Source organism: Actinia tenebrosa, unplaced genomic scaffold (genome assembly GCF_029948245.1).
Source record: "Actinia tenebrosa isolate PJP-AT-01 unplaced genomic scaffold, QUT_ActTen_1.0 PGA_scaffold4__44_contigs__length_22323623, whole genome shotgun sequence".
In the NCBI taxonomy this organism is placed as follows: Eukaryota; Metazoa; Cnidaria; class Anthozoa; order Actiniaria; family Actiniidae; genus Actinia; species Actinia tenebrosa.
The window spans coordinates 6,637,437-6,654,606 of record NW_028292581.1 but is presented as its reverse complement, the minus strand read 5'-3'; the positions used below and the strand labels follow the sequence as shown (position 1 = coordinate 6,654,606).

The 17,170-nt window shown below is 39.8% G+C and overlaps 1 protein-coding gene across 1 annotated transcript in view; it reads right to left on the bottom strand.

Annotated features, from left to right (window-relative positions):
* The window catches only part of LOC116288074 (dynein axonemal heavy chain 7), a 54,286-nt gene that overhangs the window by 15,840 nt on the left and 21,276 nt on the right, over positions 1 to 17,170 (bottom strand). Inside the window, exons 36-63 of the mRNA XM_031694792.2 lie at positions 17,037 to 17,139; positions 16,411 to 16,538; positions 15,867 to 15,950; positions 15,657 to 15,785; positions 14,944 to 15,042; positions 14,114 to 14,248; positions 13,852 to 13,965; positions 13,626 to 13,775; positions 12,966 to 13,055; positions 12,770 to 12,862; positions 12,139 to 12,318; positions 11,615 to 11,746; positions 11,209 to 11,304; positions 10,693 to 10,818; positions 10,390 to 10,449; positions 9,688 to 9,825; positions 8,880 to 9,032; positions 7,079 to 7,176; positions 5,701 to 5,898; positions 4,941 to 5,088; positions 4,510 to 4,578; positions 3,977 to 4,293; positions 3,306 to 3,447; positions 2,615 to 2,847; positions 1,999 to 2,179; positions 1,369 to 1,598; positions 773 to 839; positions 115 to 237 (exon numbers count right to left, since the gene is read on the bottom strand). Coding sequence (XP_031550652.2) covers positions 115 to 237; positions 773 to 839; positions 1,369 to 1,598; positions 1,999 to 2,179; positions 2,615 to 2,847; positions 3,306 to 3,447; positions 3,977 to 4,293; positions 4,510 to 4,578; positions 4,941 to 5,088; positions 5,701 to 5,898; positions 7,079 to 7,176; positions 8,880 to 9,032; positions 9,688 to 9,825; positions 10,390 to 10,449; positions 10,693 to 10,818; positions 11,209 to 11,304; positions 11,615 to 11,746; positions 12,139 to 12,318; positions 12,770 to 12,862; positions 12,966 to 13,055; positions 13,626 to 13,775; positions 13,852 to 13,965; positions 14,114 to 14,248; positions 14,944 to 15,042; positions 15,657 to 15,785; positions 15,867 to 15,950; positions 16,411 to 16,538; positions 17,037 to 17,139 — 3,816 coding nt within the window. The remainder of the gene's footprint in view (positions 1 to 114; positions 238 to 772; positions 840 to 1,368; positions 1,599 to 1,998; positions 2,180 to 2,614; positions 2,848 to 3,305; positions 3,448 to 3,976; positions 4,294 to 4,509; positions 4,579 to 4,940; positions 5,089 to 5,700; positions 5,899 to 7,078; positions 7,177 to 8,879; positions 9,033 to 9,687; positions 9,826 to 10,389; positions 10,450 to 10,692; positions 10,819 to 11,208; positions 11,305 to 11,614; positions 11,747 to 12,138; positions 12,319 to 12,769; positions 12,863 to 12,965; positions 13,056 to 13,625; positions 13,776 to 13,851; positions 13,966 to 14,113; positions 14,249 to 14,943; positions 15,043 to 15,656; positions 15,786 to 15,866; positions 15,951 to 16,410; positions 16,539 to 17,036; positions 17,140 to 17,170) is intronic.

Sequence of the window (17,170 nt, the reverse complement as noted above, 5' to 3'; positions counted from 1 at the left end):
CCTGCCAAATTTTTCTTCCTAATATGCCTCTTCCTGTTATAGGTTTCCGTTTCTTTTAACTTTTTCACTTTATCCCATTTCCATGACATTGTATGAGAGTCCAGTATCACGTACCTTTTCAGTCTTGGCCACCTCAATAGAGTCTCTCTCGATGATGACCATGATATCGTCTACCTCTTTACCCGCTTGAATCAGCTGTGGCTGTAGGGCTTCCAGCTCGGCTTGCATACCTGAAACCTAAACATTTAACACTATGTTAGGATAAAAAGTACTAAAATCAGCATTTAATTAGTATTGCTTTACACTTGTGACGGACATCTTAAGGACGTTCATGGGCATTGTTCGCGCGAATCCTGTCTATGCATGAATTTAATGCGCGCGCTTATCGTGATGACGTCATTCAAATGCTTTGATAAGCAAAATATCTTGAAAACGTTTTTAATCCCTTATAGCTAAAGAAAGTCGGTCACCCCCTTTTTTATTTCATTTTTCGAAAGTACTTTATAATACCAAATTTTAGAGGACAAATAAAGGCTCAATGAAGTCTGTGACCCCCATTTTTTCCAGTATGATGTACTTTCATCATGCAAAATTTTAAAAAATCCGAAAATCTGAAGATGGGATCTTTTTCCCATGAACGTCCTTAATTACAGTATTCATCATCGTTTTACGGTCATCATCATCATTTTTCCCCCAAAAAATGCTTCTTCGTTGGCTTTTTTTGTTTCAAACAGAGCTTACACACAAGACACGTCATAAACTCGTAATTTACCTGAGATTGAGCGGAATCAAGTTTTTCGAGACCCACTTCGTATCTACGCTTGGCTTTGACCACCTCGCTGTAAAGAAATTAAAAATATCAACATCCATTTTACTTTATCCAACAATCGAGGGGCACGAGCTGCGTTTGCGTTTTTCAAGGAGAGGAGAGGAGAGGAGAGGGAGAGGAGAGAGGAGAGGAGAGGAGAGGAGAGGAGAGGAGAGAGAAGGAGTACGCTTATTCTCCTCTCTCCAGCCCTTCTCCCTCTCTCTCTCCTCCTCTCCTCTCCTCTCTCTGCTCTCTCCTCTCCCTCTCCTCTCCTCTCCTCTCCTCTCCTCTCCTCTCCTCCTCCTCTCCCTCCCTCCTCTCCTCTCCTCCCTCCTCCTCTCCCTCCTCTCCTCCCTCCTCCCTCTCCCTCCCTCCCCTCTCCTCCCTCTCCTCCTCTCTCTCGCCTCTCCTCTCCCTCCTCTCCCTCTCCCACTCCTCTCCTCCTCGCCTCTCCTCTCTCTCCCCTCATCCCCCCCCTCCTCCCCCTCCCCTACGAGAGATAGAGGCCGAGATATTGTGGCGCATCGAAGACGTTTTGATTCTACTTCTACTACACTTACATTTGTTTCTTATTCAGCAAGGTCTTGAATGTGCTGATAAGTTCGAGGTATGACGTCGGTGTGACGTAATTATGACGTTTCAACTCGTTCAGATACTTGACTGACAGTTCTCTAGTTCCAGTGTGGAATTTTTGACACATCTCAACACAGCCTTTTTTATTGTCTGGTGAAATCTCCACATCTTCAAGAAAGCGCTGTGCCACAACTTGAAGGGCATCTGCTGGCCAGGACTAGAAATATAACCAAAACAGCGAATTTGAATCCCATAGCGAAAAGATAGACAATAGACTTATTTGCACGAGTTTTACGAGTTATGCGATTTATGCGATTCAAATTTTCAATTATCCTCATTTTGCTCAAGGGAAAGACACGTGGTCTGAAATAGGAAAAGGGATTATGTTCAAGCTAAAGATATAATAGACCTTTTAAGCTTCGAATGCAAATTGCCCATTTCAGATCACATGACATTCCCTTGAGAATTGTTCTTTTATGACGAACATGTTAAAATATTTACCTATGAAAGAATCAACTCCCAAGAGTGGCATCACATGGGCAAAAATGTGCACAACAAACAACAAAGCTAAAAAGATCTATTCAGATCCGAATATTACTAAAAGTATCAAGTTGTACCTGGAACCAGTCGATGGTGCAGCAGTTAACAAGAGAAGGGAATTTCCTGAGTCTGTTTCTGAATGCATCACCAATGGGGCTCATAGCCAGTACGATATGTAACTGATCTCTGACACGATCAATGAAGTAGTTGAAGAGAGCCACAGGTGAACCATCTGTCTGCTTGGACTTGTCACGTTGTCTGGTACAAAATTAATGAGCCATTATGGACTTTGCATGTGGCCACTTCTAAAGTAACTATATGTTTATGCGATGATTTTTTGCATTGAGGCGCGCAAGAGCGGTAACAAAAACCCAACTAATCGGCTCACCTGACGCACTGTCGCTTTATTTTTCACAAACTTATTTTACAGTGCAACTAGTACTTGCCCCTATCCTCGCATTGATACATGCCAGAGTGACAATATAAGTATAATCAACCTCGCCTGTCCCACTGTAGCATCTTTTACAAAGCGACTAGTACTTGCCCCAATAACCTCGCATTCTGGCATACCAAAGTGACAAAGTACTGCAAAATCTTTACAGAAATCTCTTTTATAAAGTCATCAGTTGTTTAGCCCCCAATGGCTCGCATTGAGGAGCAACAGAGCAACAATAAAAGTAAATTCAACCTCACCTGTCCCACTGTCGCATCTTTTCACAAATTTCTTGTTTCTCATCAAGTGCAAACAGGTTTGGCACTTCACCAGCATTCAGTAGGTTATTGACGTCCTCTAAGAACGATTCTTCTTTAATCTGGCTGTCGGTAAACAAGAATACACCGCTGACCTCTCCTTCAGCAGTTTTTCGTAAGATTGCCTTCAGATCTTCTCGCCACTCAGTTGATGTATAGCCTTTACCGATCTCAACCTGAAAGGAAGTTTTCAAATACAGCTTTAGAGGGTAGTTCTAAACAGCGATGATTATAAAAGCTTGTATCAGCCTTTCTCATACTCATTAATAATGCATGAGGAAACCAGCCAATCAATGGGCTATTCTTGGGTCACATGAAGTTACTTGAAACCGGCCCTTGAAACCCGGTAAAGTCCTGTGAAAGAACTGAATTCAGTCTGTAGTAATTGGAACAAAATTAGTTCAGTCCTAGGACTGAATTAATTTTGTTCCAGCTACTCCAAGTCGAATAATTAATGAGCATGAGAAGTCATTTCAAAGCCTCCAATATCGGACTGGACGGGATTTCGAGTCCGCGCAATTAGTTCCAGTCCTCGGCTCCTGGAACTAATTGCTTGGATTTGAGATCCCGTCCAGTCCTCATTGTCGACTTTGAAATATTACGTCAAAAATACTCCAACAGTCTTTTAAGTTACCTGACAGAGATCGTAGTCAGACATATGAGCAGCGAGTCTTGTTAAACTCTGCCTTCCACTTCCTCCAACACCGACTAACAGACAGTGACCACGTGGCTGCTTGATGACTCGAGAGATTCGTGACACATGTTCAATGGCAAACCTAACCAAGATACATAAGCAAGTGACTTAGTAAAGTAAAGACTAGACAGATGACGGCACGTATATCATCTTCAAGGCTTTTCTCTTTATATCTTTCATATTTATTCATATCTTACACGTTGTGATCATAAGATAAGACCTTTAGATGGCATACAGGGGGAAGAAAAAGCTCGCGCCGTCGTCTTTCGTTCGAAAAAAAAAACACATTAATTTCACATAACCCAAAGTTAAGACTTTGCTCACTATAAGACTTCCATTAGCTCTCGTATAATAAAGGGTCTCAGGGGCGGATGCAGGAATTTGTTCAGGGAGGGGTGCTGCACACAACGTTAACCCAGGGAGGGATGCACCCCTTAGAATCAAATGGAAAAAACATTATTTTGTACTGGTTATCTTCGAAGTAGGGGCACAAAGTCGAACCAGGGAGGGGTGCGCACCACCTGCACCCCTCCCCTGGATCCACCACTGGGTCTGCCGTTTAATAAAGGGTGTCCACTTAGTCTTATCAGTGTAATCTTATCATTGTATACCTGAAAAGAACCAAGTTCATTGGCTTTTTGCTCATCAGGTTAAACTCCTCCAAGTATGTCTCCACCACACCACGCAGTTTAATAAGATCCTCCACTTCTGCGTATTGTCGCGGGTCAGCTTTAGGATCAATGAAGTCACAGAACATCAAGCTGCGCATATCATCTTCTTCAACCTTGCCATCACCATTTGAGTCGAGTTTTTCGAAAAGGGTGTCGAATTCTATACCGAGGTGGCTCTTAGACAAGTCACGCACTCTGCCGTATAACCATTGTCGATCATCGTCATCAACTAAACGGTCGTAGAACACACGGAATACCTTTCGAAGAGAAATGTTCAAGTTTTATTGAACACTGAAACAACCTCTGGGCTGATCAAAGCCACGGCACATCTATATAGAGTTTCATGAAGGACTATCTCAATTATCGTCATCACCCTCATGCCACTACAAACACGTTCATTGCATAATTTGTTCCGTTAAAATAAACTACAATCAAAGGGATAATTTTGTATTTTACTACATTTGATTACGAACCTCGTGAGTCCACAGTCTCTTGAGTTGGTTATGATCGACCATACTTTCTGGCGAAGATAGCAGAGTTCCCTGAAAAAAAGATGTTGAGAGATAACCTTTTATTACAAGAGGACACTGCAAATGTAACTGACAGCAAAAGCCTCTTCGCTAGTGTGGCCTACTAGCTTTGTACGCTACTTAGACGAGGCCTTGTCTTTATAGTCAACATTACTTAACTTTAACAATAACTAATAAAATGGCAGGATTATCTTAGATGGAATTACAAGCGTTAAGACGCAATAAAAGTACGGATTGTGCGCAATTGGATGTGATTTGCGTCATTCGCATTTTATATGATTTTTAACTCAATAAGGATGCGCTACTTTCTTTATCAAAGGCAAGACGCCACGATGAGTGGTATTCAGTAATGGTTACGTAAAAACACTACATACTTGAATGACTCTTGCAAAATCCCTGAGGTTAAACAAGTAATGGGACTTGGCTGGCGTTGGGAGTAAATTGTCCATAGCATTTCCGTATATCTCGAGGGTGGCGTTAATTAACATATCACCAACAGGACCAAAGTCTTTAGAGAATCCTCTGGAAAAAAAGAAAAAAAGAAAGAAACGCCAGGGTTAAAAATACACTCCCATCAGTAAGATATATAAACATATACTTCTTCATGATCATCAGTGTATGATCTTGTGTTATCGCACAATCAAAACCTTCAAATTTTTATCAGTACCCTGAAACGACCTCTTGCCTGGTCTAAGTCAGGGCACGGCTTATTCACAGATTGATACACTGAAACAACCTCTTGGCACGTCTAATTCACAGATTGATACCCTGAAACAACCTCTGGGCTGATCTAACTCAGGGCACGGCTAATTCACAGATCAAATTGAAATTTGATATTTTAGGCTTTGCAGAGGGACAAAAGCCCCTTGAATCACTGAAAAGAGATGCCGAGTCCTGGAATCAAATCCGAGACTCCAGAGGTGAGAGGCGAGTGTACGGTATGTTTGTAAAGGAATCTATGTCTTTAGAAAAGGCGCAAATAGCCTGCCTAGCGGCCCTTGGTAATCATGGGGTTAGGATTTGGAGGGGGAATGGAAAGGAAGGGGTTAGGGTGGAGAGGGAAAAGGGAGTCCCTCCGAATTCTTATCCTACGATTACTGAAGACCGCTACGCAAGTTAAGGCGCAAATCAAACCTTGTATCGAGATGCCAATTCATGATCCTACCGAAGATCTTAACCATTGTTTTATCATCAAACTTGGTGATACTGATGTTATTGAAGTGTCGTAAGAACCGTGGTGTGACAGGGTTACGGCCACCGCCGGGAGGACCCATAGCCGCCATGATCTGGATATCTACCAGATGAATGGGCGAGGTGTCTTTGAGATCATACCTGTGTAGGGAGAAATAGTTGATTAGTAAAAAAAATACAAGTTGTCTCTGACTTTAAAATCTTGAAAATATGGACGTTTCGGCTTCGCAACTGATGCCTTCATCAGCAAGATGGATTAAGCATAATAGTGTCCAAAAGCTATTTCTTTTCATTCAAAACTCTGTAAACGTGAGGCACGTGATCATGTTCATTAATAGAGGGTTTTTTTACAGAGTGCCATGGTTCCAGAAACATTCGCTTCGACCAATGTTGACAATGGTCGATAATTGGTGCATTCTCAATGTCAAATTCGTGATGAGTTCTTTCCTGAAGTTCAGCCAATAAGTTGATTAGTCTTAACTACTGAAAACATACTGCAATAGAAAAACAAAAATTCCAACATGTAGTGTCCAATAAAACTCTCTAAGATAGTGTTTCTGTTTTTTGTTCAGTTGCTTTTTGTTATGCCAATACAGATAATCATTAATGATTATATCGTAGCTACAATATAACACGAGGTCTAATTGTTATTCAGCATTCATTATAACTCGATGGTGTACACGACGACATGTACAGGATTCACCATTTTCCATACATTGGTTCACTGGTCAAACGCAAAGCGCTCAAGCGAGGCGTCAAAGGATTATTCAAATTTGAACCTTGCAACCTCGACTAAATGCTTTATGTTTGACCAGTGAACCGATGTATGGAAAATGGCGAATTAAAACGCACACCCGGCTATGCGAGTATTGTAGGTCAGTGCATTCGATGTAACGAACATGTGCTATAATCAGAGTATTTAGTCAAATCCAACAGTATTTAGTCAAATCCAACTAGTCTATCATCAATGCAGCGTTCTGATTGGATGAGCTACTACTAGGCTATAACTTATAGCCTTCTAGTAGCGAAAAGTGCCGGCATTGAAACCCAAAACATTAAATTTAACTTTAATTCAAAACTCGTTTGCATCTATATATTTGACCGTCTAGTTGGATTTCACTAAACCAATTACACCTCCAATGAGTCACGCAATGAGTCACGCAATAGCCTATCCGGGCTCGAGGACCAATTGCTACATATTTACAGTAAGTAAGTAACAGCTTGAGTTGGGTTACGAAATAGCCGCTCTAAATAAACAAAGGCAATAGTCATAATACAAGCTGCACATAAGGTTGACGATCACATGAAGAACAAGGCTTACCATTGCCAGTGATCCAGCCACTGTCTGAGGAGCTCGATAGGAGGCTGAGCACCATACACCTCACGAGCAGGCATGTTAAGATCATCTACAAATACAACCTGTTGCAAGAGGAAAATATAATTGTCAGCCTCAGCAAAAAGAGCGAGAAGACACCCATTACTTAAGGCGTACAATTTCCCTATTTCAGACTATGTGTCATTCCCTTGAGTGCTACTACTTTGTCATCATCTAACTAACCATGAAAGGCGCTTTTTGTGGCTTTATTTAAGGACTTTCATGGCAAAAGATTTTTTTAAATTTAGCATGATGAAAGAACATTATGCTAGAAGTAAAATAAGCAAATAAAAAATGGGGGCTCCCGACTTCGTTTAGCGGTCAGAATACATGGAAGTTCATCCTTTTTACGGTAAAAACGTGCGAAAGTAAACAGGGAAAATGTGTAATTTCGATTTGATCCCATCGTTTCATTTTTCCTCTAAAGTTAGGTATTTACGGAGTACTTTCAAAAAACGAAATAAAAAAGAGGGTGCCCGATTTCGTTTTAGAGCTATAAGAGATGAAAGACGCTTTTATGATATTTTGCTTAATCGAAACATTGAAATGACGTCATCACGGTGAGCGCGCGCTCACTAAATTCATGCGTAGAAAGGATGCGCGCGAACAATGGCCATGAACGTCCTTAAACCTTTTATTCAGATTGGGTTTCCTTGTTGCATTTTGTCTTTCCAAAATGGGTGATTTACACTTTCAGGACTTTTTGCGGAGGATTGTACTCACCGACATGTTATTTTTTTAGAAATTGCATGTCGCAATCTATCTGAGATCGACTGGGATATCAATTCCAGTATTTTTTTCGGAGAAATAGGTTGGAGACTGTTTTTTTTTTTAATTTCATGTTATTGATCGATTAACCAGGACCATACTTCCAGACATCGAGTGCTGAACCGTCGTATGGACTTACGGCTACGCTGGAGATTTCGACCCCAACACCGCTATCCCGGGGGGAATTTACAGACTGATCAGGAAGCTCGGCCGAAGCCTAAGGGAGAGGTTAGTCGGCCCCTAGACCGTAGATGATTAACCCCTTGCTATGACCAGCAAACCCGATGTGTCGCATGTGTCGCTGATGGATAAACATCCATGCACGCTCCTTTCCATGTGGGATGCGTTAAAAAAAACTAGCTGTGACTATGCGCATGCACATACACGTCCTTTGAAAACACAGTTGAATACGTCAGAATATCCAAAAATTTTCAGAGTACCACGAACAGAGTCGTTAGTAATCTGTGCCGAGGGAAGACAAACACTTCAAATTCAAAACTGTTAAGCAAAAGAAAATCGCTTCTCTGCAAAGATAAAATACTTTTAATCTATTAGAACTCTATTTTAGTTGAGAAATCGTCGAAAATTAAACTAAGCTCCTCTAGAACTCAGTCCCAATCGGCGAACCGTGCTCTCGTAGTGCTTATCGTTTAACATGCAGCAACTAGTTTCTTATTTGCGAAAACTCTTCTAACATGCAACAACTCTCCAAGAAAAGCAAAACCTCCAAGAAAAACAATGGAAAAGCGGTAGAATTTTCTATTTAGGAGTGAAATGTTTTGACTTATAATTCATTTCAATCGATACACTTCAACGTTGAAACTCTAGCGAATAAACTGATTTCAAAAAGGTTTGACATTTGGAAACATGATGATAGCAAATGGACCCTGCTCATAAATTCACTGTTATGCACCACAAAGTCTCACAAGAAAAGACAACCGACAAACGAGAAACACATAGAAAATCTCAGAAAACTTACAGTCTTTTTGCCCAATGGAGATCCATAAACCCCTTTTCTTCTTTTGTCAAGTTTAGACATGATAATATCCTGGGTTTGCTTGGCTGTGGTTTGAGCCGAGAAGTTAATCAAAAGTGGCTTGTATTTGTCAGGCAACTTCCTCAGCAAGAAATTCTGGAAAAAAGGTTATTAAAGCATCATTATGTCAAATTACAGTTTACTAAGGTTCTAATGTATTGCTAGTAGATATTGTATTTTGACAGTTTGATCCTTCCCAATGTAGATTGAGCACATAGTTCATTTGAATAGATTAACTTAAATAATGTTATCATAAGAATTTAAGTTTGGGCTGGCTGCGGTGAAATATAAAACTTAGGTGAGTTTCCCGGGGGGGGGGGGGGGGGGGTACTCTTGCCCGTTTAGGGTAGGGATGTGCCGCTGAGCCCTCTGAACCCTGACCCTGTTCCAGAGTAAAATCGCTGAAATTCATACCCTGTTCCAGAGCAAGATCGCTGAAAACCATACCCAGTTCCCGTATTGTGAAAATAGATACCCTGTTCCAGAGGAGAGAGCGTGATTTCATATACCCTGTTCCAGAGCGAGCGCGATTTTATATACCCTGTTCCAGAGTAAAATCGCTAAAAACCATAATCTGTTTGGCGGCACGTAACCGTATAGCGAATATAGGGGAGTACCCCACCCCCCCCCCCCCCCCCCCCCCGGGGTGAGTGCCACTGGATGATAGATAGACCATTAGTTGGATTTAACTAATAGAAAATTAGCAGAGAAAAGTGCACGATTCTTCAAGAGTTGTTATCATCATTCTTACCGTGATGTAGACTGATTTTCCAGTACCAGTAGGTCCAATAAACAGACATGGTTTCTCGTGGGTAACTAACTGTTCCATAAGGTAAGTATAACGAACCGTGTCAACTGTAGGGATGATGATTTCATTGAACGCCATTTCCTGTCAAAGAGAAAAAAGAATAGTTAAGATATGTGTTTTGCGCGTTTTCTTAGTCCAGTAGCAGAGTCTGGTATAGTAGTAATAAATTATGCGTTCGGTGTGTAATGAAATAGAGAGAATAAGAGAAAAATATCAAATGCTCTTGGCGGGAATCGAACCCACGTCTTCGGTATTCCAGCCCGATGTATTATGAACCACTACACCACAAGGACCAACCACGCTGGTAACGCAGCCGGAATATAAAATGTAGGGTACTCGTGAGGATCCCAGAGCGACATTTTTTCTCTTTAGGTAAGTTGAACACCGTAAATATGTACGCAAAGAATAAACATAGTATAGTAGTATTAAATTATGCGTTCGGTTTGTGTAATGAAATAGAGAGAATAAGAGAAAAATATCAAATGCCCTTGGCGAGAGTCTGATATATAGGGGTTTCGGTCAACCCACAGGTCAGGAAAAGTTTGACACCTTTCATTATTAGCTTAGCTATTATACCAACATCTATATTTGAAAATAACTATGAATGCGTCTGGACTAAGGGGAAAGAGCCTTCAGATAGTTTACCTTTGGAATTGGAGGGGCGTCTTTGATTTCTTCTGTCCATAACTCCCACTTGCCCATACCCTGTAATAATAAATTTATTGCATTTATGGAATAATACAATTCAATGAAATATTGCAGTTATATATAATGATCAGAAATAACTGAAGTTGATGATGATAGAAAAACAATATGAAACAATCAATAACAACAACAACAACAACAACAAAATCAAAAAAAAAAAAAAAAAAGAGAAAGAAAAGAATATGAGAATATGACAAAAATAGAAGACTAAAAATTCAAAGAAAAACAGAAAGAAGTATTTACTTCTTTGACAAACTTGTAGTCATAGACGGTTCCTTTGCTTGGGAATGGACATAAGAATGGTCGTGGAGGTGGATCAACGATCTCTAGAATGTGATATTTACTCTTGGTTTCCAACGAAAGAGCACCCTTAAAAACAAAAATATGAAAATCATACATAAACAAGAGAAATGAACTGGTTGGTTCAAACTATGAACTTGTTCCTTATACATTCTTCATATCAGAGAAAAATTCCTTTGAATGTAGTAAAACTGACGGTATGGTAGTGTCACTTTTCACTCCTTTTCAAAAAATCACAAAAATCACAAACTGGAGGGAAATTTTGGACTGAATTAAAGATTTATAGAGGATTAGAGGGTTAAAATCTTTAATTTAGTCTAAGATCTTCCACAAGATATTGTTTTTTTATTTTAGTTCTTTGATGGAAGGTCGTTAAAATGCTAGTCGGCAAGCGAGACATCAGACTTCGAGTCGCACTTCAACGATAATGGTAGTAATACGAACAAGACAATTTCCTACCTCTATAATTTCACGTAAAACTTTATCGAAGGCTTTTCGCCCAGATGAATCAATGGTCGCTCCAAGAGACCAAGCACATGAGAACAGGAAGATGCACTAAATGATAAAAGCAAAGACATTGTTCAGCAATACCGCTTCGTGGTCAAACATGGTTCACATGGTGGCAGCTTAGAGCGCCTTTGAACAAGACGAATCTTCTGAGGTGCGACTTTCACATCTCAGCATCAATGCTGCGAGAAAGAATGAGTACCCCCTCTCAAAAAACCTACGTCACTGTCTTCCTTTGGGTATAAGCCCAACGTATACATGGTTTACATGCTGATAGATGGATTACTTTGGTGCTAGAGCCAAGTTTCTTGCTAAAATAATTCTTTAAATTCAAGTTAGCAAGACCGAATAGACTTACTTCTAGCCATGCAGCAACTTCTCGTTCATTGAGCTCCTTGAATCTTTGCTCATCGTGAAACTCGTCCATCAATGTGTCCATTAGCATCATGTGAGAGTAGACAAGGTTTGTATCATTGGTTGGTGAAAATTCCTATAAAATTAATAAACGAATTTCTAAAAACGAAAGTTCGAAAAGAAGTATTTTATTAGACATGTTTCGGCAATACAACTGTTATCATCTGTAGAAATCAAACTGAAAGAATTATTTTAATGCTGGCATCTTCCTATCTCAAAAAAAGGAAGAAAGGAAAGAGGGAGGGAGGGAGGGAGGGAAGAAAAAGAAAGGAAAGAAAGAGAATAACTCGTATGTATTATTGGTACCGTGATATTCAAACCAACCAACAAATCAAAATGTGGTCACAAGGCAAGGTTTTGGAAGCCATTTGAGTGAATGGGAGAACAAGATTTTGAAAGCCATTTGAGTGCCGCGTTATACTGCATGCACGTAAGGGTGACGCATAGATATATAGGATATTTGAATACCTTAAAGCCTCCTTTGCGAACGAACTGCAGCAACGCTTCTTCCATTCTATCAAACAGGTCTTTGATCAGTTCTTTATTTTCTTCGTTTAGAGTCTTTGGTAGAGTGTTGAGCCATGATGTTAACACCGGCTTCCATCCTAACATATGTGGTTCCATGTAAATCATACCACAACGACTTACCTAATAGATGGGTAAAAAGAGAAAGTAAGGTAATGCAACAAAGCGCTGTCTTGCAGCAAGTGCAGGGTGGGGAGTTTCGTAGCACTGAAATGGCTTCTCAATGTTTTAGTAAAATTTATATAAGGGTACAGTGTGGACAACCGTACCGCTTGGTCTCATCATGAGCAATGCACTCTAACGTACCAAAAATCCCCTTGGTCTCATCATGAGCAACGCACTCTTATGTATCGAAAATCAATGTCTTGTGTATCAGAGGAATTGGTTGAGCTAGTTGGCAAAACTTTTATTGTAGATTTGCGCCAAAAGTAGCATCAGACGCGACTCATGTTAAGCGCCTTTCTACAAAAGAGGAATATTGAACGCGAAATCCTTGTCGATAAAGAACTGAATAATGGAATGCCAACAGATAAACAAGCAAATCTAATTTGATATGAGCGATTAAAGCACTTACAGTGGCTGGAGAGGCTACTTCTAAATCCATGGGCTCGAAGATTAAGTTGGTGGTGTTTGCCAGCTGGATGATTTCTCCGCTGTTCAAGCAAAGCTACGAAAAAAGTGATCAAGACAATGAGATCATAGGGAAAAAAGAAGATTATGAAGTTAGAGATGTATGACAGCAACGAGAAAGTAGTGAGTAAAGAAATAACCTTTTTGTTGTCGTCCAGCACGGTGTTCATGTTCTCGATCCAGACCGCGTCGACTGGTCCGTCAAAGATCAGCCACTTACGGTCTGGTGTCTAAAAGAGAAATAGAAGAAGACTCGGTCAATGACAAAAACACGTACAAAAAAATAAATAAATAAATAAATACGACAACAACAATGAAAGCAACAAAAGACATAAATTAGCAATAGTCCCCTTCACAGCTCCCTGCGCCATCTTGAAAGGAAGCCGTGCCTTTGCATCGAAGCGAGACGAACGGTGAGCATGCAATAATAGAGACATGTGAATAATTGTCCAAGGTGTTAAAAAAAAGGTCTCTACTATTGCAAGCTCACCGTTCGTCTCGCTTCGATGCAAAGGCACGGCTTCCTTTCAAGATGGCGCAGGTAACTGTGAAAGGGACTATTGAATTTTTTCCATTATTTCAGACAAACGTCTACTACTTCTTTAGACGATCTGAGTCTTTGTGTCTTGTGTGTATCATGGTTTTTTTATCTTTATTCAGGATGCCTATTTCCTTATAGGTTCTTTTAAATAGGGTCCTATTAGGTATTATCATCAGCATCATACACAATAACAACAAACAAAACAACGACGACGACGACGACAACAACAACAACTAAACTACGAGAAATGAGTTCTTACTGTAGATGAAGCGAATGCTCTGTAATTGACGGCTAATACACCATCAGACCACTCGTGAGATACTGGATCAAACTGTCCATACAACTGACCCATGGTTATGGACTTGGGGTTGATTACTACGATCTGTACTTTGTTTTCCTCCATCAAACCCTGAAAAATAAGGGATTTGAAGGACGGTCACAATGAATTGGGAGAGGAAAAAAACGATAGAACGATAAATGTTTACCTTTTCTGCGACATCACTCAGAGCTCGTGCCAGAACTCGGTAGCCACATGTCTTGCCACCAAATGGCTCTCCAACGATCATAAAACCATGACGTACGATCATCATCTCGTAGACCTAGAACGATGGCATAACAGGGGTTATTTTTGTTCAGGAATAATACAAATCCATTGATCGATGATTCTTTCCGTCGACTGGAGAAGGGGAGAAAAGGAAGGGGAAGGGAGTAGGAGAGGAGAGGAGAAGAGGAGAGGAAAGGACCTACCTGTAAGATCTTGGTAAGGAACTGTTCAGTCATTTGAAGGTTCATGGCTTTACAGTTCTCCTCGATGGCTGCTGTCAAGATGGTATAGTCAGGCTTAGGTAGTTTGACACCAGGGAACAGATCTGACGTGATACCCTGCAAATAGAAACCAATATCAATTCTGTACCCGTAAAAAAATAGAAGCATTTGATATTGAGTTAGGACAAGAAGAAGAAGACATTTGATACATGGTATGGAGATAATTTTGAACCCACTCCTGCAAAAGCATATATGCTGAGAAAAAGCAAGTCAACCTATGCTCTATAATTGACTTGCAAGTGTACCTTCCGTTACTTCTACTATGGAACTAAAGATCGAATGATTTCAGCTAAAAACTATGATAAAGCCCTGGCTAAACGAGGAAACATGTTTTCTTAAACGTTTCCAAAGGTGGCAAAACTGTCAGGAAACATCGGAAAAGATGTTTACTCAATATCGGTTAGCGCATGCGCACTTTCAAGATAGAGCTAGCGTTGCTAAGTAACGAACTTTTAGAATGTTGACTTTCGTGGCTAAATGAGGAAACATTGGGAAACATTGTTTCCATGCGTCTTGGAAGCATGAAATGTTTCTGCCGTACAGCAGAAACATTTTTGAGTCTTGGAAGCAAAATTTGTTGCACGTAGCAATGTTACGCATGTGGCTAAATTTGGAAACATCGGGGAACATGCGCGCGGTAAACATGTTTCTGGAAACTTGTTTCCTCGTTAAACCAGGGCCTAAATTAAAAGAAATATTCACATAGGAACAAAAGCGACATTATACTGCAACCATACAATCTCCAACAGTACCTCAAACAACGGCAAATCATGTGCCAAGAACTTGGGTAAGTTAACATCGTTAATGGATCGCAGCATCAATATGTCTTCATTCTCATCAGGGTATTTCAGCTGATAAGGAAATAAAAATACTTTAGGGAAAAGACAAAAAGCTTATAAAACACCGAGCTACTACGAAAGGGGAAGTATAGACCCCTTGCATTGATTTTATCCTTGCCCTGGGAGACAAAACAATAGGCAGCCTTTTCTTATGCAAAAAGAAACCAATTGTTTTGTCCCTCAGAACAATTCCTCTCGGGACTCAGTTAAAGGGGTCTATTGGTAATAATAGTAATTAATAATAATTCAATATTTCTATTGCGATGTTCCATTGGGAGATGCTCACATGCGCATTACAAATATTATATTACTGGTTTACAATAGGTGATATATAGTCTAAATATAGTCTAAATTCTGGAATATAAGGCAATGATTTACACTTCATCAAATTACTATCTTTATAGTTCAAGAAACTATACCAAATCATTGTTATGTACTACGATAAAGAGAATCTGGAATTTTTGTACAGTGTGAAGGTATGAAAAGACATATTTCACAATAAAAGTCAGATAATTTAATATGGGTTCAAGCGGCACTTGAAAATATGAAGTAATTATACTCAGAAAAATGAAGAAACAGCTTTAGTAATAGTATTTAGAAAGATTGCGAATGAGTAAAGAACTAACCTTGAGGTTCCCAGCAGCGGTCAATACAGACTTGACAGCTCTCATACCATAATCGTAATGAGCCTGCGATGATAACTGTTCTGAACATAACGTGTATGTAGTAACAATCTTGACGGCCAACGGTCGTGCCTAAAAATGAACCAAGCATCATTTCCAGATTAATATCTTTCTAGTATTACTGAATGATATTGGTAAGGAAAAGAAACTTACGTTAACGAATCCAAAGGAATAGAGCGAGATTTCCGCGATCAAGGCGTAATCTGGAACCATCATAGCTACAGTTCTGAATAATGCCTGATAAAGAAATAGAACAATATAATGAGTTGCTACAAAATGCAAAATAAAGCTAATTTACACTAAGGTCTTGGTTTTTGCTTCCCCTATTTCGGGGGGTGGGGAGTGATACTGCTTCCCATTCTCATAGATAATATGCTTTGTCGTCGCTGGCTTAAAATATTTTATTTTGAGAAGAAATAATATTCTTAACTAAGGATTGTTCTTCTTGACAACAATGTCTAGACTGGGAATCTTCTGGTTGTCACAACTCATCGGAAACAGACCTTTTGTTTTCGATAAACAGAATGCACTGTGGTCTAGCTTGCGGGGCAAACAACACTATATAAGGTACGATGAACAAATATGTTTGTATCCAAGCCAGACCACAATGCACTAAGTTGGCTTTCTCAAAAAGAGTCTAACATGAAGAAAGGTTTAAATTTGAAGAATTCCAAAGGATGGGTTGCATCAATATTACCTTAAGGTTGTCAGGTAATTCTGATCGACCTGCATATCCAGGATTCATGGTGATAAACACAGCACAACTGGGATCTAGTTTGATCTCTGTTCCTTCGAAAAGAAGTGTATCTCCTCCTGATTTGATACCTGATACAAAAACATCAAAAAAGAGTTGAAACCAAAGCTTCTTTTAAGAAAGAAAAAAGAAGTCAAAGTTAAAGTTACAGTAAAAGTATTCTTGGGGAGCATGTTACGTCATACAAAACAATTCTCATTAAGCTTCTCTCGTTAGATCATCCAACATGGCTGCTGTTTCATTGTTATTTATATCTCGAAGGGATTTTTCGGTCACATGGTTGCACTCCAAGAATAATCAAAACCACATTTACAGTGAGAGTTCTTGTAAACTCTAGAAAGGGGGAAGTAATCCAGGGGTGGGCTGCTGTGAAACGTGCAATAAATAAACCATAGAATTGTGCTACCAGTGTTTCGCATAACGTTTTTTAAGAGGAAAAATTCGAACAAAACTTAATAATATCCATAGCTGTTTTGTCTCCCTTATTTCCCTGCTTTTAGTATCCGTGGTTTTCAATCTTTTTCTGTGATCTTCATTCATTCTTTTGAGGGAAAATGAAGACGACTTACCCATTTGAATGGTGAGAATTTGCTGAGCGACGACAGACAAGACCTCAAGGTCAATACGATTGAACTCATCAAAACATGACCAAGCACCGCAAGAAGCCAAACCCTAGAAACAAGGATAAATAACAATGTAATGT